The 25,116-nt window shown below is 49.4% G+C and overlaps 7 protein-coding genes across 7 annotated transcripts; 3 read left to right on the top strand and 4 right to left on the bottom strand.

Moving 5' to 3' along the window:
• Positions 1-1,746: 1,746 nt before the first annotated feature.
• CGGC5_v012044 (uncharacterized protein) lies at positions 1,747-2,194 on the bottom strand (the record flags this gene model as incomplete). The annotated part of the gene is made up of 3 exons (XM_032030853.1): positions 1,747-1,843; positions 1,953-2,025; positions 2,077-2,194. The coding sequence occupies 3 exons, from the start codon at positions 2,192-2,194 to the stop codon at positions 1,747-1,749; spliced, it is 288 nt and encodes a 95-aa protein (XP_031889873.1).
• Positions 2,195-3,676: 1,482 nt separating this feature from the next.
• On the bottom strand, positions 3,677-11,491 carry FUM1-0 (Highly reducing polyketide synthase FUM1; the record flags this gene model as incomplete). Its single annotated transcript, XM_032030854.1, has 4 exons — positions 3,677-5,401; positions 5,464-5,538; positions 5,608-9,530; positions 9,613-11,491. 4 exons carry the CDS (start codon positions 11,489-11,491, stop codon positions 3,677-3,679), a joined length of 7,602 nt encoding a protein of 2,533 aa, XP_031889874.1.
• Positions 11,492-12,497: 1,006 nt separating this feature from the next.
• Positions 12,498-13,505, top strand: stlA (putative polyketide synthase 1; the record flags this gene model as incomplete). Its single annotated transcript, XM_032030855.2, has 1 exon — positions 12,498-13,505. One exon carries the CDS (start codon positions 12,498-12,500, stop codon positions 13,503-13,505), a length of 1,008 nt encoding a protein of 335 aa, XP_031889875.2.
• Positions 13,506-13,891: 386 nt separating this feature from the next.
• Positions 13,892-14,981, bottom strand: tfdA-0 (Alpha-ketoglutarate-dependent 2,4-dichlorophenoxyacetate dioxygenase; the record flags this gene model as incomplete). Its single annotated transcript, XM_066152634.1, has 3 exons — positions 13,892-13,976; positions 14,042-14,733; positions 14,829-14,981. 3 exons carry the CDS (start codon positions 14,979-14,981, stop codon positions 13,892-13,894), a joined length of 930 nt encoding a protein of 309 aa, XP_066007876.1.
• Positions 14,982-19,190: 4,209 nt separating this feature from the next.
• On the top strand, positions 19,191-19,971 carry aflP (Sterigmatocystin 8-O-methyltransferase; the record flags this gene model as incomplete). The annotated part of the gene is made up of 2 exons (XM_032030856.1): positions 19,191-19,251; positions 19,307-19,971. 2 exons carry the CDS (start codon positions 19,191-19,193, stop codon positions 19,969-19,971), a joined length of 726 nt encoding a protein of 241 aa, XP_031889876.1.
• A 686-nt stretch (positions 19,972-20,657) lies between these two features.
• rdc4 (Cytochrome P450 monooxygenase rdc4) lies at positions 20,658-22,403 on the top strand (the record flags this gene model as incomplete). The annotated part of the gene is made up of 4 exons (XM_032030857.2): positions 20,658-21,773; positions 21,973-22,098; positions 22,152-22,178; positions 22,266-22,403. The coding sequence occupies 4 exons, from the start codon at positions 20,658-20,660 to the stop codon at positions 22,401-22,403; spliced, it is 1,407 nt and encodes a 468-aa protein (XP_031889877.2).
• A 661-nt stretch (positions 22,404-23,064) lies between these two features.
• CGGC5_v012050 (uncharacterized protein) lies at positions 23,065-24,182 on the bottom strand (the record flags this gene model as incomplete). Its single annotated transcript, XM_032030858.2, has 5 exons — positions 23,065-23,094; positions 23,147-23,753; positions 23,809-23,854; positions 24,052-24,122; positions 24,175-24,182. The coding sequence occupies 5 exons, from the start codon at positions 24,180-24,182 to the stop codon at positions 23,065-23,067; spliced, it is 762 nt and encodes a 253-aa protein (XP_031889878.2).
• Positions 24,183-25,116: the final 934 nt, after the last annotated feature.

Raw genomic sequence — 25,116 nt, forward strand, 5'->3', positions numbered from 1 at the left:
CTCAAAGGGCAGCAAGATGGTGGATTCTTGAAGGCTCTAATAGACCTTTCGAGTCCTGTCACGCTGTATCCTGTGTAGGGTCGAGACGGCGTTGGGTGGCTCAATCTATGCTCAGCCATGTTTTTCACCAACAGCCCCAGAAGGGTCGCCGAACACTCGAATTTGCATCCGGACGAACCGTTTCGAAACCGATCAGCTTGATTTTCCAGCATTTGTAAGATTCGTTTAATGATATCTTCGCGACGCTGGTCGATTGCGTCTGCATCGTTGAAGGTTAGTCTAAGGACCTGCTGAAACCCAGAAATTTGTGGAATCCTCACCCGTTATGGACGATCGAATGGGCAGTCGATCCAGAGATGGGAGCGGCCCCTTGGTTTCCCGGATAGCTGTCTTGGTGATATGCTGAAACATGGTCTCGTTCCGGAAAACAAATGATACTAGAAGCCACAGGAGTAAATCTCGATCACATGTCTTGGGTAGAGGCGATGCTTTAGACAGCATTTCGATCCATATTGTCGAGAGTGGTTCCAGGCTCTCATGGCAGTCGTAGTAATCCACGATCGCGGCGACCTTGGCGAGCATTTCGAGATCAACACAACGGGAAATGCCACGGAACTTTCCATGCATCGCTTTCATCACCACGAGAAACGCCTGAGCATCCCATCCAGACGCATCCACATAATGCAGACCGTCTATCTTCTTAGTTGAAGCCTCCTTTCCGGTCCATTTCAACATTGATGCGAAGTAGCGGGAGGCAAGAGCAAGGTGCCGAGACGATAAGAGATATTTTATGCTTTCAGCCTTGTACGTCATGTGCATATCGGGCGACCTTCCATTCTGCGAGGTAAGGCGTTCTCCTTTCCCTATAGTCGCTGCTGATGCTCTCTCATCCCATGGCGCAAACGGAGAAGTCGAAGGATGGAGAGTGAGTAAAACATCGCCATTGGGATCGAGCTTGTGGGAGACTCCTTCGGTCATGTTGAAAGAAAGACCTATGATGCATGAAAATGATAGAAATATGCTCACATCCAGCGAGGCTTGTGAGTAGCAGGTTCTATTCCAGCACAAGGAAATTTAACCCGCTGAACTTTGGATGCCGCTACGTGCGGGGTGGTCGGCCTCCAACAGAGGTACCAGCAAATCAGCAAGAAGCTGTCTCGCTCTCTCCATCTCATTTACTTCTTAAGATTTGAATCAAATTAGGTTTCAAACTTGTGCGACAGAACGTTTCGGGGTAGGGACGCTATGCCTGGACCACTTTGTGATCACGCCAGGCCCTCGGAGAGACAAGTGGAATCAGGGACTGCACGCAGGCAAGACGAGGTACCAGGTGCCACAGCAAGCTTAGTCATTTCCATCAAGAGCTTTGCCATTTTGGCGGATATTGAAGAGAAGATCATATTGAGGATCATGATGAGATTGTGCATCCGCTTTGAGAGCATCTTCCACCTCACCACGTAGATTCTGTTGATATGATTCGCATAGTGATGTTAAATCAGTGAATCCAATGAGTACACTTGGAATTCTTCTACAATAAATATGCGCCTCAAAGTGATCTCGAGCTTAGAGACAAGCTAGATTACATCCCGTATTCAGCTTACACCACGGCCCGAGAAGCACTGTCTGCAGGCGGTCAAAATTGAAAAATGCCCCTCACAAACATCGAAAAACCAGAGAAGGAGTTATCAAGCACCGTAGAGTTCCCATGAAAAGCTATCTGTGCAACTCGACATGTCACTAAGCCATCTAGCAACTGACGGAGCTGAGGTTGTCGTTGAAGTTGGTGGGCACGGTGTTCTGCAGTCCACTGGTGGTCCAGGACCCGCCAGTGCAGCTGCCGTCCCTGAAATAACGCAAAGCATATTAGATTACAATTGGCACACGGAGTGAGTTATAAGGTAGCGGAAGTAATCTGCTACTTCCAATTTGAAGAACCGACTGTGATGACTTACTGGTAGAAGGTGCAGGTGGCACTGCCGGTGTCAACAGAGCTGACAACATCGTTCATGCTTCCAGGAAAGTTGGCTACGCTTTGTTAGACCTCGTATCATGACGAGACTATAGTTAGAAACTTACTGCAGCCGTTGACGTCCATAGTCACGCAGTTGGTGATGGTCTGGTCCTTGCAAATGCGAATGCTGGCAGCGTTGGCGAGACCCAGAAGGGTGACGGCAATGACGGTGAAAGACTTCATCTTGGTTGGCAAAGGTGAGAAAGCTGTAGATCAAGAAGCTTGAGAAGTATGGCTGTGAAGAGGGTGAAAGATGTGATGAGGTGAGAGGCTGATGCTGTTGAAGGCCAAGAAAGAAACACGCGGGAGATCAGAAGGGTTATATAGTTGACCACCCGCTTGTGTTGTCATCCTCACGAAGAATCACAACATAGTTACGGGCTCATAGTCCCGACAGGATCTTTACCTTGTCTGCCTGCATTGAATGTCTCAAGCAATGCGCCTGGCCGGAAAACTACTAGGTGCCGTCCAGGTAGATCATACGAAAGATCCTCCAAGGCCATGTTGCGCCAACGATAACTATCGGTCCATGGCATACCCCGTGTTCACCGCTAGTAATAGGCGGTTTTGTCGATGCAACTGGTGAGTGGGTGAAATGAACCATGTCATGTCCTAGGCAGACGAGACATCAGTGGCCACCATGAAGCAATCAAGAATGGAACGCTGACAAGGCTAGAAACCATTGAGGTGTAGTAGGCTAAGGTGGGCCGGGCGGCCGCCATGTGGATACTGGAGCCAGAGTTGTCCAAAGTTGTAACCATCGTGAGCGTCCATACTGATACATGTACGCGAGGAACTTTGTTAAAGTCCCCGCCTTACTAGACAACTCACGCGAAGTTACATTGGTGTCAACCTCCATCCAGATACTCTGAACAGAGGCTGGTTCCATTTTGCTACGCTTGGAATCCTGAAAAAAGTGGTTTTACTGCCCTCTGGTGTAGTGCTGGACACAAGCCGAGAGACACTTATTCGGGAAAGGCTTTGCACTGGCACAATACTCGACAAATAGGCCTATTGCCTTCCATATGCAGAGCTGAAGCCCATTAAGCGCCCATAGGATTTCTCCCACAAGTATGCAAGTCAGATGATAGGAAATTTTTCTTCCCTTCTTACTTTTCTTCTTCGCAGTTTGCCGCCTGGAGGCGCACCTTCTTCCAGCAACCGATTCCACTCTTTCGCCCGATCAGGCTGTCAAATGGTCGGCGATTCCCTTACATACTGTCTGAAGGTCCGTGATTCAACTTCTACCGGGGCAATTTTGATGATCTGCGGAACTTTGGTCGCCCAGCTGAGGACCCTGGACAGCCCTGCGGCCGCGGCCGCCTCCGGTAGTTCACCAGACCCCTATCGCGCCTGGCTTACGCCCTGCTGAAGGATCGACAATTCACTAACTCAAATTGACCATATGTATGTAGGACTTTGCCGGAAATTAAACAGCCTGTTTATCATGCTGCTTAGCGTATGCCAAGTACTTTCTTGGCGGATATCGTTGCTCCTGACTCCTGTGAACTCTCCGCGAGTTACACAGCATGCCTAGCGGCGGTTAGGCTTACTCGCAACCCCACAAAGGGCCTTCATTCTGAGACCAAGTTGATTCCCAAGCCATGTGTATTTACGTACAGGAAGCAAAGCTTTTGAATCCTATCGCATGCGGGTGTTTGCGCCTCATGTCTTAGAGTTGTATCTCTGAATCATCCTTTTCTGCACCGCCGTAGCAAGCTGCTCTAGGTTTTTGGAGCCGGTAATCTCAAGCGTGGCCAGATCTACGCTCATCCATTGCCTGATCCAGGCGCGCACTTCTATTCCTACTAGGGAATCTAGACCGAGGTCCGTTAATGGAGCCTGGAAGTCGAGGTCGGTGTCTTGTCTAAGCTGAAATTTGCACAGCGTTTTCCCAATATGCGTTGCTAGGAATTCTGTGGTCTCTCCTGATTGAAGCGAAACGATGTTAGAGCTTAGCTCTCGGATGGCGTGGCTGAGCTCGTCATTCGTCATACTGTCTGAGCCTGAAGGAATATTGCTGTCATCCGAGTCCAGGTTGCGAAGGGCAAGCATTCGTCGATCTCTCTTCCACGGGACACGGCACGATTTCGATGTAAGCGGCATCGTAGACCGCATTCCCATGGCCAATAGAGATGGTTGTACATGGCACGAGGCAGCTGAAGCGCCGTTGCCCGTCGGAAGTTCCATCAGCATCTGCTCAATGCAGTCCAGGAGCTCGACCTCGGTGTTGAACCATTGACCTGTTGCCTTGGCCAAGTCAGCTGCCTCAGGTCGGTCAGCCACGTAGCCGACGTCGCTGATGAAGCCCACATTTAGAACACTTGCAGCTAGTCCCAAATTTCGCCTATAACCAGCGAAGGATTCCATGTAGGAATTCCCAGCATGATAGTTGGCCTGTCCCCACCATCCACCTGTGGCTGCTGTGGAGCTGAACAAGAAGAAGAAGTCAAGCGGAACGTCAGGCTGCCGCTCCAGCAAGGCCTCATGGATGTTCCTAGTTCCATCAATCTTCGGCTGCGATGCTGCAAGCCACTCAGACCAACTCATGCTGAGAAAGCTAGCGTCCCGAAGAGCCATGGCAGCGTGCAGGACCCCTCCTATTGGCATTTTGGCGGCTTTGATTGCTCGAACGACGTCGTCATATTTGGCGACGTTGCCGGAAATAAATTTGACATTGCAACCCAGACATGCCAGCTCTTTGGCTAAAGAGGCATGTTCCGGTAGACGGCCTGCAGAGCGAGACAGGAAAATGATCTCCTTGGCCCCCTTTTCCACAAGCCAGGAGGAAATGACGGTACCCAAAGATCCCAAGCCACCAGTAAAGAGATATGACCGATCATGCCGTAGTTCGAGCGTCTTGTGGATGGGCTCGGTGGGAAGCAGCTGGAAGTCAGCTTCTTCAGGTAATGTTACAACGATCTTGCCTATGTGCTGGCTCTGTTGCATTTGTCGGAAGGGCTGGAAAATTTCTGCGGCTGAGAAAGTAGAGGCGACATATGGGTTAATGTGGCCCTGCGTCCATAGATCTATGACTCGCTCCAGCATATCCCCAACGAATCGTGGCTTGCGGGCCCAGAGATGTGCCAGATCAACACCACAGAAAGTTCGGTTAGATTCGAACTGGTCCATGGCCAGCTTCGCATGTCCAAGGAAGTCCCGGCGGCCGAGCTCGACCAAGGTACCAAACTCGGCCACGCACTGCCAAGAAGTGTGGAGTAGCTCTCCTGATAGTTGGTTGAGGACCAAGTCCACCCCCAATCCATTTGTGGCTGCCATAATGCCCGGCAGGAATGATGAGTTGCGGGAGTTGAAAATCTTGCCTGGGGGAATTCCGAGTTTCTCGATCAGAAAGTCTCTCTTACTTTGACTGCCGACAGTACAGTAAATCTGTTGAGATACTCGTCAGTTTTGACTGAAAAATGAAGCCTTACATCAATCGTTCAACTCACGTCAGCTTCTAGCATCTGAGCGAGCTGGAGTGCCGCCAAGCCCACACCTCCCGTAGCCGAATGGATCAAGATACTCTTTGCGCACGCATACCGTTAGTGACGGTTGAGATTGAGGTTTGTATGAAATTGAGGTGTTTTACATACCATTCCTTTGATTGCTTTACCTTGGGTGAGTAGCGCATGAAAAGCAGTGCAGTATGCAACAGGAATCACAGCAGCGTCTTCGAGACCCATCGGGTCCGGTATCCTGCAGCATAGCTGTTGGGACGTCACTTTGATGTTTGTGAATGACCCGCTAGATATGGCCACGACGCGATCTCCCACCTTGACCCTGTCCACATCAGGGCCGACTTCCAAGACAATGCCGGCACATTCTAGACCAAGTCCATCTTGAATAGCCGCTGTGTCGGTGATAATACTTTGAGCAACGAGAACGTCCTTGTAGTTCATGCCGACGGCCTTCACTTCGATCTTGACTTCATCCTTGTTGAGCGCCGGAGTTATCATTGGCTTCCAGTACAGTGTGTCAGTGAGTCCCGGCTTGCGCTGGGAGAGCTTTCGCACACCCATACTTTCTGGAAGCACTTGAGACTCAGCTGTCAGGTTAATATGATGATAACGGCTGATCAGAATTTTGTCGTCCATGTACGCCCATTCATACTCGGGGTTGCTATCCGGGTCATTCTTGACGCGCTTCCCGAACTGGCTGTATACCTTCGGGAAAACATGAGCGATGGCCGCCGGGGAGAAACTTTCGAGTTCAAGAGTGGCAAAATCAAGCCCTAGCTCTGTCCGCAGAACGCGAGATAAGCCAAAAAGCGGAGCGTACTCCGATTGAATCTTCTCGCCGACCTGACATTGGCCAGTAAGCCATAAAACACCACAGTCACTATCGTGGGCATTCTTGACGAATCGCTGAAAGTGTGCAAATCTTTCCTCTGTCAGACCGGCGAAAAAGGGAGAAAGGACATCGAGTACGGATATGACGTCTTGTTCTGGGGTAAGACTCGCTTCCGAATCCTCCAAGGTGTATTCATCGACTTCGTATGAAGCCCGGCGCAGAGTCTCAAAAAGCTGCTTAGTATCTTGTCCCTTGTACTTTAGAAGTGTGACTCGTGTCGACGAGGGCACAGGTTGTGACGGCCGGCAAATGATGTTGTTGTTCGTGTAACCGTCGAAACTGTTTGATATATCACCGAATCCGGAGTCCGACAGCTCCTTCTTCCATCTCTCAAAGCTGACATGGGGCGTGGAAACGCGACCGTCGGCTTCGCCAAGCCACCAGCCTGGGATGACGCCAAAACAATGGTTGATCCAGGGCGTGGTCGGAAAGATTTCTTGCAATAGGAACCGCCCTTCAGGGTGTATCAGCTTTCTTATGTTACTTAGCGACTCGTGAAGGTTTGGTGTGGCATGTATGACGTTCCACGCGATAACGAGGTCGTATGACTCGGCCTGGAACCCCTGCTCTAAAGGATCTTTGCTGATGTCAAGAATGGCGAATTCAATCCCTCCATAGTCTTCGAACCTCTTCTTGGCATCTGCGAAGAAGCCGCTGGATATATCAGTGTACGTGTATGACTGATACATCCTTTGCCCCTGACTCGATGTCAAGCTCCGGAGTGTGCTTGCCGTCGCACCTCCAGTTCCGGCCCCGATCTCTAGCACCCGCAGATTCGGCTTCTTATGCCCAATCAGGGATAACAACCTTGACGAGTCTGTGTCCAAAAGAAGGCAGTTGTAGACGTTTGGAAGTACGCCATCCGCCAGAAGAAGCTCAAGCTCGCTTACATCACCATTGAAGATTCCCTCACAGGAAGAGCTGACGCGATGAATTGCGGCTGCAGGAGCATTGACCTCGCTCTTTTCCAGGTCTTTGAATATTGATAAAAGCAGGGCATCTCGTTCTCTCGTAGTCATACTGACGAGATGGTCAGCATCCGGAACTCCAGAGCATTTGAGCGAGCCAGAAGCAAAACCAGTTACGGTGTCTTCAAGCCATTTCCGGTATTTTGTCAGGTGTTTCCGTGAAGGGTGAGCAATGTGGCGTATGCTATCAAGTGTTCTAGTCAGGGAAAGTATGTTAAATCGATCTAGCAGTTGATAAAGCTCAGCCTTCGAGGCGTCTATCGCGGATCGGATTAGACAAGAGGGATCAATGAACTCGATGTCTTCCCTCCACTCAAGCTGTGCAGCTCCATGTGGGTTCGAATTCTCATTCGCGTCGTTAGACCCGCTGATTCTAGAAAGCTGCCACCCCTTGGAGCTCACGACTACTCTACCACCGTCGATAGTTGCGTCAACGCTTCCCAGAAACGCCCCAGGCCTTTGTTCCGTGACCCTGGCTGAGAATGCCAGCTTCTTGGCTCCTTCTGGTGGTACCGCAAAAGCGAACTCGTCAACGTAAGCGACAAGTGCTAGCGAGTTGCAATTTCTCGTTAGACCATGGGAGGCGGCCACGTATAGGCTTTGAACAAGACGATCTAATGCTCCTGGATGTACAGAATAGTACTTTTCCTCTCCGGGTAGTAGATCAAGCTTCAAAGCCCCCGAAATCTGTGGTGTCGTGGGATCTGCGGCTATGTCCATGCCGCTGAAGCGTGGACCATACTCAAGGCCAAGAGACCTGAACTTACGATACCATGAGGCGGAGGAGCACACCCTCGAGAAGACGCTGCTGGAATCTTCGGTACAACCTTGTCCCAGGCTAATATTCGACAAGTCACCGTCACCTCGGACCTTTCCATACGCGTGCTTCACCCAGCCTCCGTCCTGGTAGCTGGAAATGGTAAAATCGTACCAATCCGAGTCAATTGAGTCGGTCAGGCGTATTTGGTTGAGTTGAGTAATGATTTCCGTCTGACTTTCGTACGTCATGGGTAGAGCCGCACTGAAGTGAACTTGTTTGCATGTAAAGTTTGTTTTTCCTGTGAGCTGCCGAGCAGCCTCGCCGGCCATACACAGATAGGAGACGCCTGGAAGGATGATGGTTCCTTCAACTTCATGCTCCGCAATCCAGGGCACATCCTCTAGACGTAGCAAATTTCGCCAAGCTGGGCTTGTGTTTGTGCTTTGCAACACCCTGCTGCCAAGGAGTTCATAATGCCGAAACTGGCGTAGACGATACTCTTCAGATAGCCTAGACTCATGCCACAGTGGCCCTTCATAGTGCCAAGGATACGACGGGAGGTCTGTCAGAATGCCTCCTTCCTCGAACACGCGATTCAAGGCCACCGGATGATTACGTAGCCACAGCTCGCCCACAGCACGGAGGACTTCTTGGTGAGCGTCCTGGCCGCGAATGAGGGTGGCAATATACTCGGCGTTGATTTTCTCAGCCCCTAAGATCTGTCGAATAGAACCTGCAAGAGCAGAATGTGGACCGATCTCTAGGAAAACCTTCTCGGAATTAAGGGTGTGCAATGCTTTGATCACAGCTCCATTGAAGAGAACCGGTGATACCAAGTTCTGGACCCAGTAATCGGGGCCAAGTTCAGTCCCCTTGCATATGAGCTGGTTCGTGACACTAGAGAAAAAGAGCGTCTTTGGGTCACGAGGCTGCACGTGTGGTCGAAGCAGGTCGACATATTGCGAAGCAACTGCTTGCATGTGATGGGAGTGATATGCCCTATCCACCTGCAGAGCTCTGGCAAGTACGTCCGGATGTGACTTCTTTATCTCCGTGACTACCAGATCGAGAGAATTCTTGTCTCCGGTCAGTGTGACGCTGTTTGGGCTGTTTTCGCATCCGACCAACACGCCAGGCCGAAGGTATGGCGTGACCTGCGCTTTCCCCATCCCGATGGCAGCCATACCACCAATTGAGTCCTCTACGGCCCCCAATACCTTGCCACGATAGTAGGCAATGATGATGGCTTCGCGTTGAGTAATTGCCCCACAGGCGTACGCAGCTGCGATTTCTCCTGACGAGTGGCCCAGCACCGCTGCTGGCTTGATGTTGTATGTCTTTAAGAGGTCTACAAGACACAACTGAAGAGCTGCGCAGCAAACCTGCGAGACTTGCCCGTTGTTGATTCTGGAAGTTCTTTTCGGTGCCAACATCTCGTCTGTGTTTTGAGGTCATGTCAGCTTGGCTGATGATTTGGACCACACCGGCCTTCCGACTCTGAGGCTGAGATTTTGACATACCTATTAACTTCCATGTCGGACTGTCTGGTAACTGTTGCAACAGACTGTCCATCGCTTCCAATGAAAGTTTGAACGATGGGATGTTCTCCAGGAGGGACTTCCCCATCTGTGCCCACTGCGCGCCCTGTCCCGTGAACACGAAAACCAAGTGAGGAGGGTCGTAAAAACCATGTCGAGGCGGCTTGAGTGTTGGGAAGTCATCAATACCATTCGACATGCAGCAAGCGCGGTAGCTTAGCAACTCCCGTTTCTTTGCTAAGGTATACGCTACGTCGCTCAATCGGTCTGGGTGGGCTAAGTTATAAGCCTGATGGCGCTTCACCATCTTTTCAAGCGCCTGTGGATGCTTGGCGGAGAACAGAAGTAGCTCGGGGGACTCTAAACCAATTGGCAGCGGTTTTGTTGTTTTCGTCCTTCTTCTGTCATCTTTAATCCCGACGTGGTCGACTGAGGCCAGGAGGGCGTAAGCGTTGGAGCCACCAACACCGTACGAACCGACGCCGACGACTCTGTCTTTCCCCTGGGGCCAAGGAATGGCTTGTGTAGGAACCTTTAGTTGGTAGCGATCGAACGGTATCTTGGGGTTGGGAGATTTGAAGTTGGCATTTGGCGGGATCATGTCGTTTTGAAGAGCAAGCGTCATCTTCAAGACACTGGCAAGGCCAGCGGCACCTTCAACGTGCCCAATATTGGTCTTCACGGAGCCAATGTAGATGCCGCCATGATCTCCGAAAACACGTCCCACGGCCTCGCATTCGAGAGGGTCACCAACTGGCGTCCCTGTCCCATGACACTCCATCATCGCCGTCCTGGAATAGTCCTTGATGCCAGCGACCTCGTGTGCTCTCCGGATCAAGTCTTCCTGGGCATCTGGATTCGGTGCGGTCATCGTGGAAGACTTACCACTAGAGTTGCTCGCTGTGGAAAGAACCACTGAACAAATTGGGTCCCCGTCTCGAACCGCGTCACTGAGCTTCTTGACGTAAACAGCAACGACCGCCTCTCCACGTACAAAGCCGTCTGCCTCGGCATCGAACGTCTTGCACGTCCCTGAAGGGGATAGAACGTTATGATCGTTCATCGTCGCTGTCAGAGTGGGGGAGTATATGATGCTAGTGCCGGCTACAACCGCTGCTTCGCAATCGCCATGTATCAGAGCATAGCAGGCTTGGTGTAAGCCCAACAGTGAGGAGCTGCAAGCTGTTCGAACAGTAACGCTCGGGCCCATGAAGCCGAACTCGTAGTGAATCCGATCTGCGGGCATAAAGTCGAAGCCATTGAGTAAGTTGTATGGATGAACGGTTTGTGGGTCGGCGGCGTCGAGCTCAGCGCGGTCACCGCCAAAGCTGCCAACCCAAACACCGATCTTTCTTCCTCGGAGCTCAGAGGGCTTTTGCCCTGCCCTCTGAAGTGTTTCGTAGACAACTTCCAGACTTAATCGTTGCTGAGGATCCAATATCTCGAGCTCTTTCTTGGTCATTGACCAAAAGGAAGCATCGGCGTTCTTGATATCGATGCTGCTGTCCAGAAAGTAGCCATGATCACTAGGAACATGCCTCTTTTTGCCTGGCGCATGCCATGTCTCAGCATTATAGCGGTCTTTGGGCACCGGACATCGCCCGTCGCGCTTGTTCACGAGCATATCCCAAAAGGCGCCTGGATCGTTCACACCTCCAGGAAGCCGCATTCCCATACCGCAAATTGCCACCGGCTCGAAAGCGGCCGTGTTGCTATCTCCAGAGGTAACTCCATGAGTGCTGCAACCGCTGTCTGTTGTGTCGTAGCCATCTACACCATTTACAGCAACCCCACTGTCGCGGCTGCCGCTGCGACCTGGGATCGACTCTTCGCCGTAATACGTTGACAGATTTGGCAACATTTTGTCTTGATTAAGCTGTTCTTGGTGAATGTTATGATTTGCGAAACAAGGTCTATGACTTCATTCGGCGGTACTTGGCTGTGATGGCCTATCTCTTACTCAGTCGCAGTAATAAGCATACCAAATCCAATATGTGAAGTGGAGCGGATTGATTTACCGCGGTGACATTCCCGACGGCCATGACTCTGTTCTCGGAAAAGGAAGGCAACATGTGAGTCGAGAAAGCCGACGGGATGTGCAATGCGAGAGCGAAGCAGTCGCTCCCGTCGGCTTCAAATACTTTAGGCCCAGTGTTTCAGGATTCTTTCCTTTACGGGACAGTACCTTCCAAATCCCGACCCTCCTGTGGCCGTGCCGGGCCCCGGAACCTGCCAAAATATCACCCCTGCTGAATCCTCACGTCAACGTCCTCGGAGTTTTCAAAGGGGTTTGAAACTCGGGGGTTTTGACGAGGGCCGACATTTGGAAATAATGTCGGTAAGTGGTCGTGGAGCAAGATGTTTGATTTTCTTGTGTTTCTAGATTACTCATCTATCGCTCCCTGCATCCTTGTTTGATTAACACAATTAGCCTTTGTGTTCCGTGCTTGACCACACATGCGGTTATTTGCATATTTCAGCTTTTCACCAGTCAAGTACTACCTGTTCAGCCATCTAAGAGTAAACGAGTCGCTTTGCCTTCTGTTGTGTGGTTTCCGGTGCAACTGAAATCTGAATGAGTTATCATGACTAGAGTCACTTTAAACAACCCGACGCAAAATGGCTACCCGCAAAATGGCGGGCACGGCAAGGACTTGTCTCATTCACCGGTCACCGATCTTTGGATCACTGGCATCGGCTCGCAGTATCCTCCGTATTTGATCCCACCGGAGACATTCGTCAATTGGGCAAAGAAGTTTCATGACATCGAAAAGCCGGTGTAAATTCACCCGTCCTTGCCATTCTTACATTATCAGGGCTAATACTTGGGCTGTCAAAACAGACTTGCAAGACTACTGAAGCTCACAATGAGCAGCGGAATTGAAACACGAGCATCGACAATGGACTTCGAAACCGGCTTTGGCTGTCAACCTGAGGTCCCAACCATTGACGAACTAGATGCGCGGTTCCGCAAGGTTGGAGTTGATCTAACAGTGCAGGCCTGCCGAAAGGCTTTGCGGGACTGGGGTGGTGACCCAGACGAGATCACGCATGTTGTAGGAGTCACTGTAGGGTCTCTGAGCCTGCCCGGTTACGACTATCTGGTGGCACGCAGGCTTGGTCTGGGCTATCATGTCGAGAACATGTTTCTGAACGGTGTCGGCTGTGCTGGCAGCGTCGCCCTGATGCGTGTAGCTGCCAACATTGCCATGGCTGCGACGTCTCGGAAGAGGCCTGCCCGTATCCTCTGCTTTGCCTCGGAGGTCTGCACTATGTATCTGAGACACCAATACGCAGAGGCTGAGGTGGCTACTGACATTGAAAACATGGACATCGCGGGTGCCATCTTCGGCGATGCGGCGTCCGCCTTTGTGTTGTGTAACGATGATGGGTTGGATGACCTCACTCAGGCCAAGTTTCAGCTACTTGAGTGGGAGCGCATGACCGTACCAGAAACGATACACCATATGGGCGCCATGGTGAAGACGACTGGCTTCACCAGCATTATCTCCAAGCAAGTCCCGGATATCGCCAAGCAGTCAGTCCGTCCTTTATGGGATAAGCTTCTCCCATCGTACCGCGAGAAGGTCGGTCATCCTGAACTTGAAATTTCCGACTTCGATTGGGCCCTTCATCCTGGAGGAGAATCGGTCATCAATAATGTTAAGGACAGCATGGGTTTGGATGACCATCAGATCAGAGCAACTCGACACATCTACAGAACCAGGGGGAATACCGGGAGCCCCACGGCAATCTGCGTGCTCGATCAGCTTAGGAATATGGGTGTAGGGAGCGAGCATGTGGTGGCGGTCAGTTTCGGGCCTGGTCTAGCCAGCGAGATGGCCTTTTTGAGACGCTGTGAGATCGATCAGTGAGAGCGCTGGAGTCATGGGAGACATTGAATTTCATTGCTTCAGGCCATTATCAGACAATGGACTCATCTATCTCGCCCTAATTCTCGTGTTTAGTAGCACCTCCAGACCAAGTTCATCATTGCTGTCATTTCTCGCTGAGATTCTTCCCCTTTCTACTGCATACTATGTTTCCATTTCGTTTTCGAGTTCAGGATCAGAATGTATTCGAGAGTCAGATGCACTACGTATTCTACTAATGAGTGGCCATGTGTACACAGTACGCTTCGCTGTTGATTGTGCGCCTGGAAAGATCCAATACTTTACTTGTGGCCATTTGCACCGTCTTTGACATATTCTGTGGCTCTATTATGAACACAATACTCCGGCTACCCCACCTGCCAGAGATGTCAGGTATCCAGCACAGTTGCGCGTCTCAAGTCCCTTCTGAACCGTCCAGCATAGCTTCCCGGACCAGCTTTGTGTAATACTGTCCTGTCAAGGAGTACGTGTCAGGGCATTGAGGCGCGCGTCGTTACTGGTAGGTATTGTCGACTCACCTATTATCCCATATGACCAAGTCACCTGGATGATGCCATTCCACATGTAATTGGTATTTGGCTTGGGTGGCGTGTTTGAGTAGCTTGTGTTGGAGGTCTGCCATCTCTTCGTCCTCCTTGGGTGCGCATTCAATATGGTGCATGTACAGCCCAACATACAGGTTCATCCTATTGGATGGCTGGTGCAACTCTACAAGTTGGTGTCTGGCCATAGGATAGGCTGAAGGGTCTAAGTCTTTGAACAAGTCGGGGTTACTGATTTTCTGTGCATGCTGCCACGAGTGAACACCACAATAGTTCTTGGATAACAGTCTTTTCTTGAGGCCGGATTCGACATCGTCCAACTGGTCGAAGGCAGTCCTAGTATCAGCAAAGATAGTGTCGCCTCCGTATCCTGGCGGCGGGATTTCGTGCGCTCTAAGAAGACTCCACGAAGCTCGCTGTTGACTGTATGCAAGGTCTGGATGAAAGAAGGATGCGAGCCTGCCAATTTGGGCCTTGGGACCTTCAGCTGGGACAGGCTCTCCTGTGTCCGGGTCGATGTTGCTCAAATCGGCGAGCTCATCGGTCTTAAGTCGTGTTTTCGTATTGCCTAGCACCTTTTTCATGCTAAAGAGGGGCCCAAAACGGCGAGCAAGCTCGACATGGTTGGTATCATCAAGACCAGTGCTACGAAAAACGATCACGCCGTACTGCGGTAGGTCAGTCACAAAGTACGCAGTATATCAAACTACACGTCGCATCGTCCCGAATTTGCACACTATTGCAGCTAGATTGATGGCCTCACCTTTGCAGATAATGCGACAATATTCTCGAAGACGTCGTCTGACATGGGCGTTGACAGGTTGACCCCCGAAATCTCCGCACCAAAGTAAGGATGCAGTTCTGTTATTTTAATATGGGACTTTGATTTCTCCATATCATCGGCGAGGCTTCCCATATTCGACTAATTTGGAACTCTCTTGGAAGGTACGTGAGCAGGTCTTGCTTCGATGGAGACGCGCTGGAGGAAGAACGTTTCTGTTGCCACAAACACGGTATGGATGTAAGAACCTGCTGCTACACAGACCGTAGCCCCCAATGCTCAATTGGAATTGAAGAATGGTGAGGCGCTCGTTCGCTGTCTAGACACAGTGATAGAATGTATTGGTACCTGGAAGTATGACTAGCCGGGTTCAAGCGATTTAGTCTTGGCCGAGTAACTCACGGGTAGCAGCAGAGATGGGTGGAGACTCGGGTCGATGATGTTCTCTCGCGATCCTAGTTGTACAGATGCCATGAAAGCCTCTCCAAGCTACCCAAAGAAAAAGCTGCTCCACACCTAACACAAAAATTGATGAGAGAATCCTCCTTGCTGTCGTCTGATTATCAGCCAAGAGCCGAGATGGGGCAATTCGGAGGTTTCTCCAGCCTAACCAGTAATAACTTACAATCATTCGTTTCATAGTGAGCAAAATAAAACGGAGAGTAGTTAAATATTTCTCCCGATTTAACGAGGTCCTCGCCTAGATAGGAAGTGTGAGCTCCCTACCTAAGCTGTAGTTGATTCAAAGTGTGCTTCGACCCGCTTATACCTGAGTCGCTGCAAGTAGTGTACCGCCGACAGATGATTCATCATTGGTGGGTACTCGTCCCCGGGAGGAAATCATTCCCCGGAACAGGGGAATCATGGTTTGGAAACGTGGTCTACAGGGATGCAATTGACGCACCATGACTCTAGTCATGAATAAAACCCACGGAAGTGTCCCGATTCCTCGGAGTGATTGCCTCCATCCTTGAAACGTATCAGAGTGACGTGACCCAATCGATTGGGAGACATAATATAAAATTGCAGAGGCTCATCTCAGAATCATATTATTGAAAGCCTGCCACGGAAATCAGTGGTCCAACGGCGTCTTATGCCGCTTTGATTCACTTGGCTAAAAGCAAAGAAAGTTACTTCCCATCCAATTTCACGATTTCGTCGAAGCAAAGATGCATATTGGGAAAGTTGCGTTATTGGGACACCTCATCTTCGAGTCAGCGGCATCCGCATCGTTCTTCTGCCAGCCACACAAGCAACTGCAAGATCCTGACGCTAGCGAAGAGGCGGTCTTAGTTTGCCAGAACTACGCTGGCATGCTTCTAGCTACCAACGTCTTGTGCCTTTTGTCTCTTATCCAAAGTGATAGCAAGACATTTGACGATACGAGCGTCATGATTACACGATCTATGGCCATCTATCACCTATTCCCCATAAGAAGAGCCTGGACCAGGATCAAGAAACGCAGTGGCAACTACAGACCGGAAGAAAGCATGGCAGGTGGTCCTCCGGGGCATCTAGTCATCCACGGCGCTTTATTTGCATTAATGCTTTTGGTTGGGTGGCGCAAGAAAAAATGACTAGGGTTGTCGCGTGAGACTTTTGCGTGGGATAATTTCCGGGTGGAAATGATTACGTTCCCCGTCCAGCGGCTTTTGAGAGGGCTAGAACTTGGTCTGCGACGAGGAGGCTGGCGTTGATAGGCATCCCACTTACAAAATCACCGTAAGGCTGGCGAACCATGGCAGTGGAAGTTTAGATTTAACGTGCAATGGTGCGATTCTTCCAGCTGCCGGCAGTGATTGCATGGCGCAACCACGGGTGGGCGCCCGGATAAGCACATGCTCGGACAACAACGAAGGTTTTCGCTATGATTGAGGCTACGAAGTTATGAACCTGAAGATGCGGTGATTTCCGTCGGTTCTACTGTCCGACGGCGTCAGACGGGCGTAACGCGGGGTTGATTCGTCCAAGCTTTGCGTTTTATGGATTTCAGTGACCGAAACCGGTATGGGGACTGTCAGTAAGAGATGCAAGTCTGGCTGGTTGACATGAACTGCAAGGAGAAGGTTAAAACAGCCAAGCATACCCATGTTAGCTACTTCCTCATGAAACTAATGTCCATCGGAATGGAGATATACTAGGCTATCAAAACGCCGTGCCAGATTCACAATGAGCGTGGAATTCTTGTAAGAGATCTTAAGTCCCCCATAATCACATAGCGGCCAATTATCTTAATGCAGAAATGTGAAATCTACTTTCAAAGCCTGCAGTGTGGTCCCATTTCACTGCTCGTCCGGATCTACCGAAAGTCACCAAACGCAGGGCCACAATGAACGCAGTACAACACTCCACCTTAACAAAATGCCATGACCAGAACAATCATAGTTGCAGACCATCGAATACGAAGGATGTAATCACCTTTTCATTTCCTCGGTTTCTAGAAGACGTTGAACGATTTTGTCACATTCTAGATGCACCCTTCTCAGCATCAACTACGACAGCCATCCTGAGGGCATATCACACTCATTTTCACAACGCTCCTGTGGGATGGCGAGCCACCTCGAAGGATTCCGCGCTCAACTATCGCTTCTTCCAAGCCGCATCAACCGATGTCGTTGCTACCGCCATTGAAGCAGGCTTCATCCAGCACAGTCCCCTGACGGATTTGGTGCAGGCTTGGAGTTCGCTTTTCGACGGGGAGGTACAGCAATGGTGTGACTTCGAAACTTCAAAGGGGCTCATGAAGACATGGATGTTTCTAGGTCAGACGCGTCATATGGAAGACGTTATTGATCTTGACTTCGTTCCACACCGGATTCGCCGTCACCTTGGCAATTTCAAGGACCACGAGCTGAACAGAGTGAGGACTATTGCTGTCGATTGGCATTCTCGAACGATCAACATTTACTGGCGTGTTCCAGGACCCCTCAGCAAAAGTCAAGCTGATGGACTGCTCCGATTAGCAGCTTGCCAGCCATTAGCAGAGGACGACGTTGCGGTGATCAGTACACTGTCAAGAGCAAACGACGGCAGCTTTGCCTTTGCCCTCACATTGGCTTTTGATACGGGTGAAATTGAAAGAGCAGCATTCTATGCCACCAAGTTGTCAAGAGACGATCTTCCTGCATTAGATGATAGACTGGCAAATTTCATTCAACATGCACCGGACTATGATCCGCACGAATGGATCACTATTGGCTGGGGGTTTGTGAAAGACGGGAAAAGATATATGAAAGCTGAAAAGAGCTACTGTGGAGATTTCATGGGTGTGGTGAGGGACATGATGATTAAAGATCCAAATATCTAAACACGAACACTTTGTAGCAATTGATCTCACCAGCAAAGGGTCTTCAAATGTGCCTTTATCTGGCTCACGCTGTGGAACTTGGGGAGGCAGCGCCTGGGACCGAAGCGTAATGTTTCAAATTGGACGTATGTTGAACTCTATACCAAGAAGGTTTTATGAGTGTTCCTTAAGAAAGGCGATATCGGAACGCATTTCCCTACGACAAACACAAAATTTCTTTGTACAAATTTCGCCAACAGTATTAAGGAGCACCAAACTGTCCTACGCAATATCATAGCGTAAATCTATCGCAATGGCTTCTTCGATCTCGAAAACCCAGGACCTGAAGGAGTTGCGCCAGATCCTTCACCAAAGCGTCGACGAATTACTGCTGGAACTCGAAAATGACGCGCGAAAGCCGCCTTCTTTAGATGAATTGAATACGGATACTCTTCTTGCACCTCCAGTTGCTGAGAGTGCTAGGCAATCTATTGTCAGAGCTTGTGAGAAATTGACAGCATTGGCCCAGGGACCTATGGGTGTAAGTCCTGTTTCCCCTGAAAGATCTCCTACCACATGTCTCTATCATTTGATGGGGCTCCCATGTCAATTTTCTTTGACTCTAAGATAATACAGTGGATGATGCAGTCAGCTGGGGGACACGTATTCCCTGCCGTGCTCAACACTGCACTCGAACTCCGATTGCATCAACTGGTCTCCACAGATGTCCAAAGTCCAAGTACCTTGCGTGATCTGGCAAAGGACAGCGGTGGTTCCCAAGAGCTGATCAGTATGTGAACCACTCGCTTTCGAAGATCCGAGTTGATACATTCAATAGGCCGTCTACTCCGATATTTGACTCAACGATATGTTTTCCGGGAGGTCTCACCGGGTCTTTATCTTCAAAATGCAAATTCGATTATCTTGAAATTACCGGGCGTAGAAGCCCTGATGGGACTATGGTATGATCCGACTTTCAGCTCAGTCAGTATAACAGAGATCTCATTGAATTTAGTTCCGATGATATATTCCGCGCGGGATCAGCCTTGTCTTCCACGATGAAAGAGAACGATTTCAAGGTAGACAACAGAAAGAGCGCCTTCTCAAGGGCGTTCCAAAGTATGTTGAATGAACTGGATCTTTGATAATGCCCAAGAGACTGACTATGCCCCAGCTGATCTAGAATCATTCGATTACTACTACAAGCAAGATCCAGATCGAGGCCGCCGATTTTCCCTTGGAATGACCCCTTTCACAGGATCTTATGCATCAAGCCTCGCACTATATCCATTTCAAGACCTTCAACCCGGAGCTCTTATAGTGGATGTAGGCGGGGGAAGTGGACACGTCTCAAGTGAAATCGCCAAAGCAAACCCCAAGCTCAAGTTTATCGTACAGGATCTCGAGGGACCTATCCTCCTCGGCAGGTCAACCTACAAAGACTCTGGATTGCCTATCGAGTGGCAGATACACAACGCATTCCATCCGCAGCCCGTCATGGGAGCTGATGTGTACTTCATGCGGCGCGTATTACATGATCACTCGGATGCTATCGGTGCCAATATTCTGAAGATGATATGCGAGGCGATGGATCAAAAGTCTCGCATACTAATCGAAGACATGATTGCCCCAGATCTTCATGGCGAGGATAGCGAATGGTTCATCAATCACGCAGACATTGTTATGATGATGATGCACAATGCAAAAGAGCGAACTCTCGGGCAATGGGAATCCTTGATCAAAGCCGCCGATGAGAGATTGAGTATCGCGAAAGTATGGAAAGCACAGGGAGACAGAAAAGGGGACTGTGCAATAATCGAGGTGAGCCTCGGTCCGTAGATTGAATGCATGCAAATTTGATTCATCTACGGCACAGCTAGTTATGCACTCTGAAGGCTGGCTGCCCAACTGAAACCTAGTATCAGTGTTTCCTTGAGGCGGATTGCAGCCGCCTTCTTAGATATCACCAGCGCATAGTTAACAAAAAGACCATCATCAATAATCAGTCTTGACGTTAGTCCCCGCATTAGAGACCATGCGGCCGATTGGATGTTGAATTTGGATCACTAAAAACATTCTGACTGTCCCTATGGCGACCAGCCACATAGGATGCACGTAAAGATCATCGGGCAAGGCATTTTGGGAAGTCGATCCATCCAGAATACGAATGATTCGCGTGAAAACCGGTCCAATCAAATCGAAGATCTTGTGGATGATGTGAAATGGAACTGGCCGAAGATCCACGTTTCCATTTCATCGGGCTTTACCAAACTATAATCGAACATCCGATTTTATCGGCACTTCTCAAACTATAATCAACTGCCTAATCTGGAGATCAGCCCCCGGGGTGACTATCCGTTTCTCCCCGTCCGGCAGTGCCCCCTGGCGGGACCTCTGTTCCGACGAGTTGCACAAGGATTCCTGGTCACCTAACTCCCATAGTGCAAATGACGAAGATGTAGACATAAGATAAGACAAACATCAAAGAGACTCTAGGATAGTCAGACCTTGCCGTAGAGGTGACGATGCCTAAATCTTCGTTTGCTATTGCGATGATCCGCTCTGAGTTGTCGAATGCGACTATCGCTTTCTTGATCCTTTGCATTGTATACAAAACTATCACCGTCTTTTACAGTGCCTTTTTCGGCCCATTAAGCAAATTTCCTGGACCGAAGTATCGTGCCTTTTCCAACATATTCGAAATCTGGTCTATTGTCAATGGCACAGATAACATCGACCGGCCAGCGCTCCATAGGAAGTATGGACCAATCGTCAGAGTAGCACCAAGCGTACTTTCCTTTGCGGGCGGGGACGGAGTATGGAAGGACATTCATGGGTTCAACGTCTCAAGAGAAGGCGGCATCATCAAGGAACCAGTGTTCTACTCAAAAATCTTCGCCTTCACGGATGTGAGCAATCTCATCACAGCCAGAGACCATTCGATACATGCCCGGCAACGAAAGGTTCTTGCCCGATCATTCAGTAACACAGCGCTCATAGACCAGCAACCTATCTTCCATCGATGGGCTGAGAAGTTTGTTGACAAGTTGGCGGGAAAGGCTGGCGCCGGCAATACAATCGACATGGTAAAGTACTTCAACTGCACGACATTTGACATCATGGGCGACTTGACGTTTAACGAAGACCTCAATATGCTTGAAGAAGGGGAGTGTTCTCCATGGGTCGAGTCTATCTTTGGCTCTGTGAAAGCTGCGACTTTCCTCTTGGGGGTCAAGACCCACAGTCGAGCGGCGAGGCTGCTGGCAGACGCTTTCCTCAAGTACAATCCGGCTGTCCAGAGGAAGCAGATCGAAAACTGGATGTATTGCGCTGAGCGCGTCGAAAGACGACTAAAGCGAGAGCCTAAACATCCGGATCTATGGTCTAGAATCCTCGGAATGGAGAAGGAATCAGAAAGCCTCACAATGGAAGAACAGTACGCCAATGGGTTCCTTTTCATGACGGCGGGAACAGAAACCATTGCTTCAGCACTTTCCGCAATCACCTTTTATCTTCTTCAGAATCCACAACATCTAGAGAAGGTTACGAAGGAGGTTCGTCTGAGATTTTCAACATCCGAAGATATGTCACTTGAGGCATTGGCAAGTCTGCCGTACTTGCAAGCAGTGATCCAAGAAGGGGTAGGTTTGCGTTAATGCTACTGACTGCTTGCATGAAAGTCGAAGGACGTCCTCGTTAACCTGCCGATAGCTTCGTCTACATCCGCCGCTACCAATCATGTTACCTCGAGTGATTCCAAAAGGAGGTGCACGGGTGGCGGGAGAATGGATACCTGGAGGCACAATTGTTGGCATCCACTTTCTATCTATGCACACTCAGAAACTATATTTCAAGAAACCCCTTGAGTTCCACCCGCAACGATGGCTTCGTGACCCCGAATTCGAGAACGACCAACTGGACATGGCTAAGCCGTTTCTAATGGGACCATTCAATTGCATTGGAAAGGTTTGAGCCCTCGATGCTTTCCTGGATACCTTGGGCTGACGTCAATTTCTAAGGATCTTGCTATGCATGAACTTCGATTGGTTAGTAACATACTCGTTACTTCAACGTACTGTTATTTACAGGCTGGCTGGTCATTCTCCCCGGCAACATATGCTAATTCTTTGTAGCTTTTGGCATCTCTGTTCGTGAACTTCGATGTCCGATTGACCCATGAATCTTTCGACTGGAATAAAATGAAGGTTTACACATTGTGGCAAAAGAAGCCTCTTTTATGCGAATTGCTGTCTGCGAAGACCAAATCCTAGATTATAAATTAGATGTTGCTCCGCTCAGCCTTTGGTTTATACTGATGCTAAACATGGGGTATGATACCCATCAGTGACACAGAAGCTGCTGAGTGACAACATCAAGATCCAAGGGCTGGTGGCGTGGGGAAAGGCTTGGAAGAGCTATCAGCTTTGACTCTGATAATCAGCTTCCATTAACAGTTTTCTTCTATGCTACAATCACTCGATCTGGGATTTACTGCTGGATGAACATGTACCTACGTTGCAGCTACCCGCTAGACTTAGACTTTTTATTGTGATCTTCTTCTCAGCCCTGATGAAGGATGGCAGATTTAAGGTTGAACATCATCCAGACGTAACCCTTCATGCTTCTCGTCAAAGCTTGAGCATGCACCAGTCAAGATCTCGTCTACCAGTCTACATGGATGACTGGCACAGGTAGCCCCAGAAATGTTATACTTTGGCCACCTTGGGGAACGAAAGGTACGCAGAGCAGTCCTTGTATCTGAGATCCCGTAGCCTATACATGTATGGTCCGACAAAAGCTCCAGTAAATCATGAGAGTACATTTGCTTGGTTAAATGTCCCAGCAGTATCGCAGAACATTCATAGTTGCAGCCGACTGTGCCATTCCGTAACGAGTCAAGAAGATTTTGAAGCTGAGCAGCGACCGGACGTATCAGCTGTATCCTCTGAGTTTCGATTGTGTCTGTGATTGTCAATACCCATGTTGGATCGTTTGGCGCAGCATGAAAACATACCGATGAGTAATTGAGGGATGGGCAGCTCGAGCGTGGGAACAGGGCCTTTGCTTTCAAGAATGGCTGTTCTCGTGACTTGGTTGAAGATGTTCTCTTTTGAGAAACCCAAGACACCAGTATCCACAAAACTAGCTCACGGTTGCACTGGGTAGGAAGGTCGTTTTTGATGCCGTCGATCCACATGTCTCCATACAGTTGGACAGCTTCGTGGCAATCATAGTAGTCAACCAAGGTTGCTATCTTGGCCAACATTTCGAGGTCCACAAAACGTGGAACATGACTGTGCTTTCCGTGTATGATTTGAAAAAGTATCAGTAGAGCATCGACATCCCACTCCGTTGTCTCAATGTGTCGCACCCGCTCAACAGGATCTTTAAGAGATTCTTTCCAAGGGCCTGAAAGTTTCTTGTTGAAGATGGACGAGGCTAACATGAGATGTCGAGAGGAAAGAAGAAACCTGCACGGGGGCGGTTTGCCAAAACCGTCCATGTCGAAAGGGTTGTCAATGTTCAGCAGCTCCGGCGGGAAAATTGATACTTGCTTCGCATCGTCGAACCAGTCAAGATAATACGACGAGTATTTTGCTATGACCGGAAGCTTTTGATCGCTGTAGTATAATCAGTCATTAGAGCATCCTAGCATTTCAAATACAAACAGCATACCATGCGTTCAGGTGCTGCACAACAGCATCTTCAGATTCATCCCAAACTGCGAAAGGCGCATTTGGATTACGTAGAATGAGTTCGACATCGCCGTCGGGATCAAGTTGATGCACCTCTTCGCAATGCATACTGAGCAATGAGTCTATGCACAGGCATAGATTTGTAGAGTGAGATACAATCAAGAATCATCTGAATGGGAACAAAGTGGCAATATCTGTTGATATGGATGAGCTTTTTACATACCTACTAGGTAAGCCTGGCAGCGTTGGCGGGGATGAACTGCGGGCATGTGCCCAGCCTCAGGTGCCTGAGCACTTGGGTGACAGAATAAACGGACGACTTTTGAGCGCACCTTTTTGCTCTTACTATTTCATTACGCCCAGCTTCAGAAAAACGATATTTATCAATACTGAATTATTCTTCAGAGAGTAAGGTATTTGTTGAATATTCTTCAGTCCTTTTCCTACCCCTCGTTACGGAAGTGTAAGTGTTGAAGTTAGGGGTAGCTAAGGAAGCGGCCCTTTTTTTGGTCACCCGAGTGCTGAGATACATCACGAGCTAGTGTTGTTAGCGTTGACCCCCTTCCTGTTAACCCTGCTGATTACCAGGCAACCAAGGTACCCTGCATTGGCTTTGTGGATGCCATCTGCAGGCAACAGCACTATGGGTAATAATGTTTGAAATCCGCATTCTTTCCCATGGGAAAAAGCGCCTACACTAGTTTTGGATCACAGGTAAAGCCATACCTATTCTGACATGAAGATTTCGACGGAGACCGATGAATGTCTGCGACGCGAATGAGCTCGGGAGTCTCTAGACTTTTGCTTCGCGAAATCCAAGTCAAAAGAATGAGCTGGAGCTAGAGGGAAACAATGTTATTTTCGTCATCTTTGTGTGCTTTTTTTCTTCTCTTTCCCTTGTTGATAACCGTGGAAGACAAGGTTCGCGGCGGTCATACCACGTCAATTCTAACCGTTGTTCCGCTATGCAACCAATGGCTTCTCCGACATATTGGAGCAACGTTGAGGGTGAAATATCGACCTACGAAAATCGAAGATGGGGGGAGAATGATTCAATAATCATCGTTGATTATGCTTCGAATGAACAATTAAGTTTTCCGAGGCAGACTTAACCAGGCGCAATCTTGCTCCGCGGAGCTTGAATTGGTTCACCACGGGCAACTGGTGCCCGGCCCCGCAATGCCCCGCTTCCCGCGGTAAACCAATCGAGACTTTGAACTCTTATCACGAGAATAAATACTCAAGGTCGAAGAAGGCTTGATTTATCCCGTGCAACTCATTGAGACAC

This window comes from Colletotrichum fructicola, assembly GCF_000319635.2.
Source record: "Colletotrichum fructicola Nara gc5 chromosome Unknown KSG_Nara_v1_contig07, whole genome shotgun sequence".
In the NCBI taxonomy this organism is placed as follows: domain Eukaryota; kingdom Fungi; phylum Ascomycota; class Sordariomycetes; order Glomerellales; family Glomerellaceae; genus Colletotrichum; species Colletotrichum fructicola.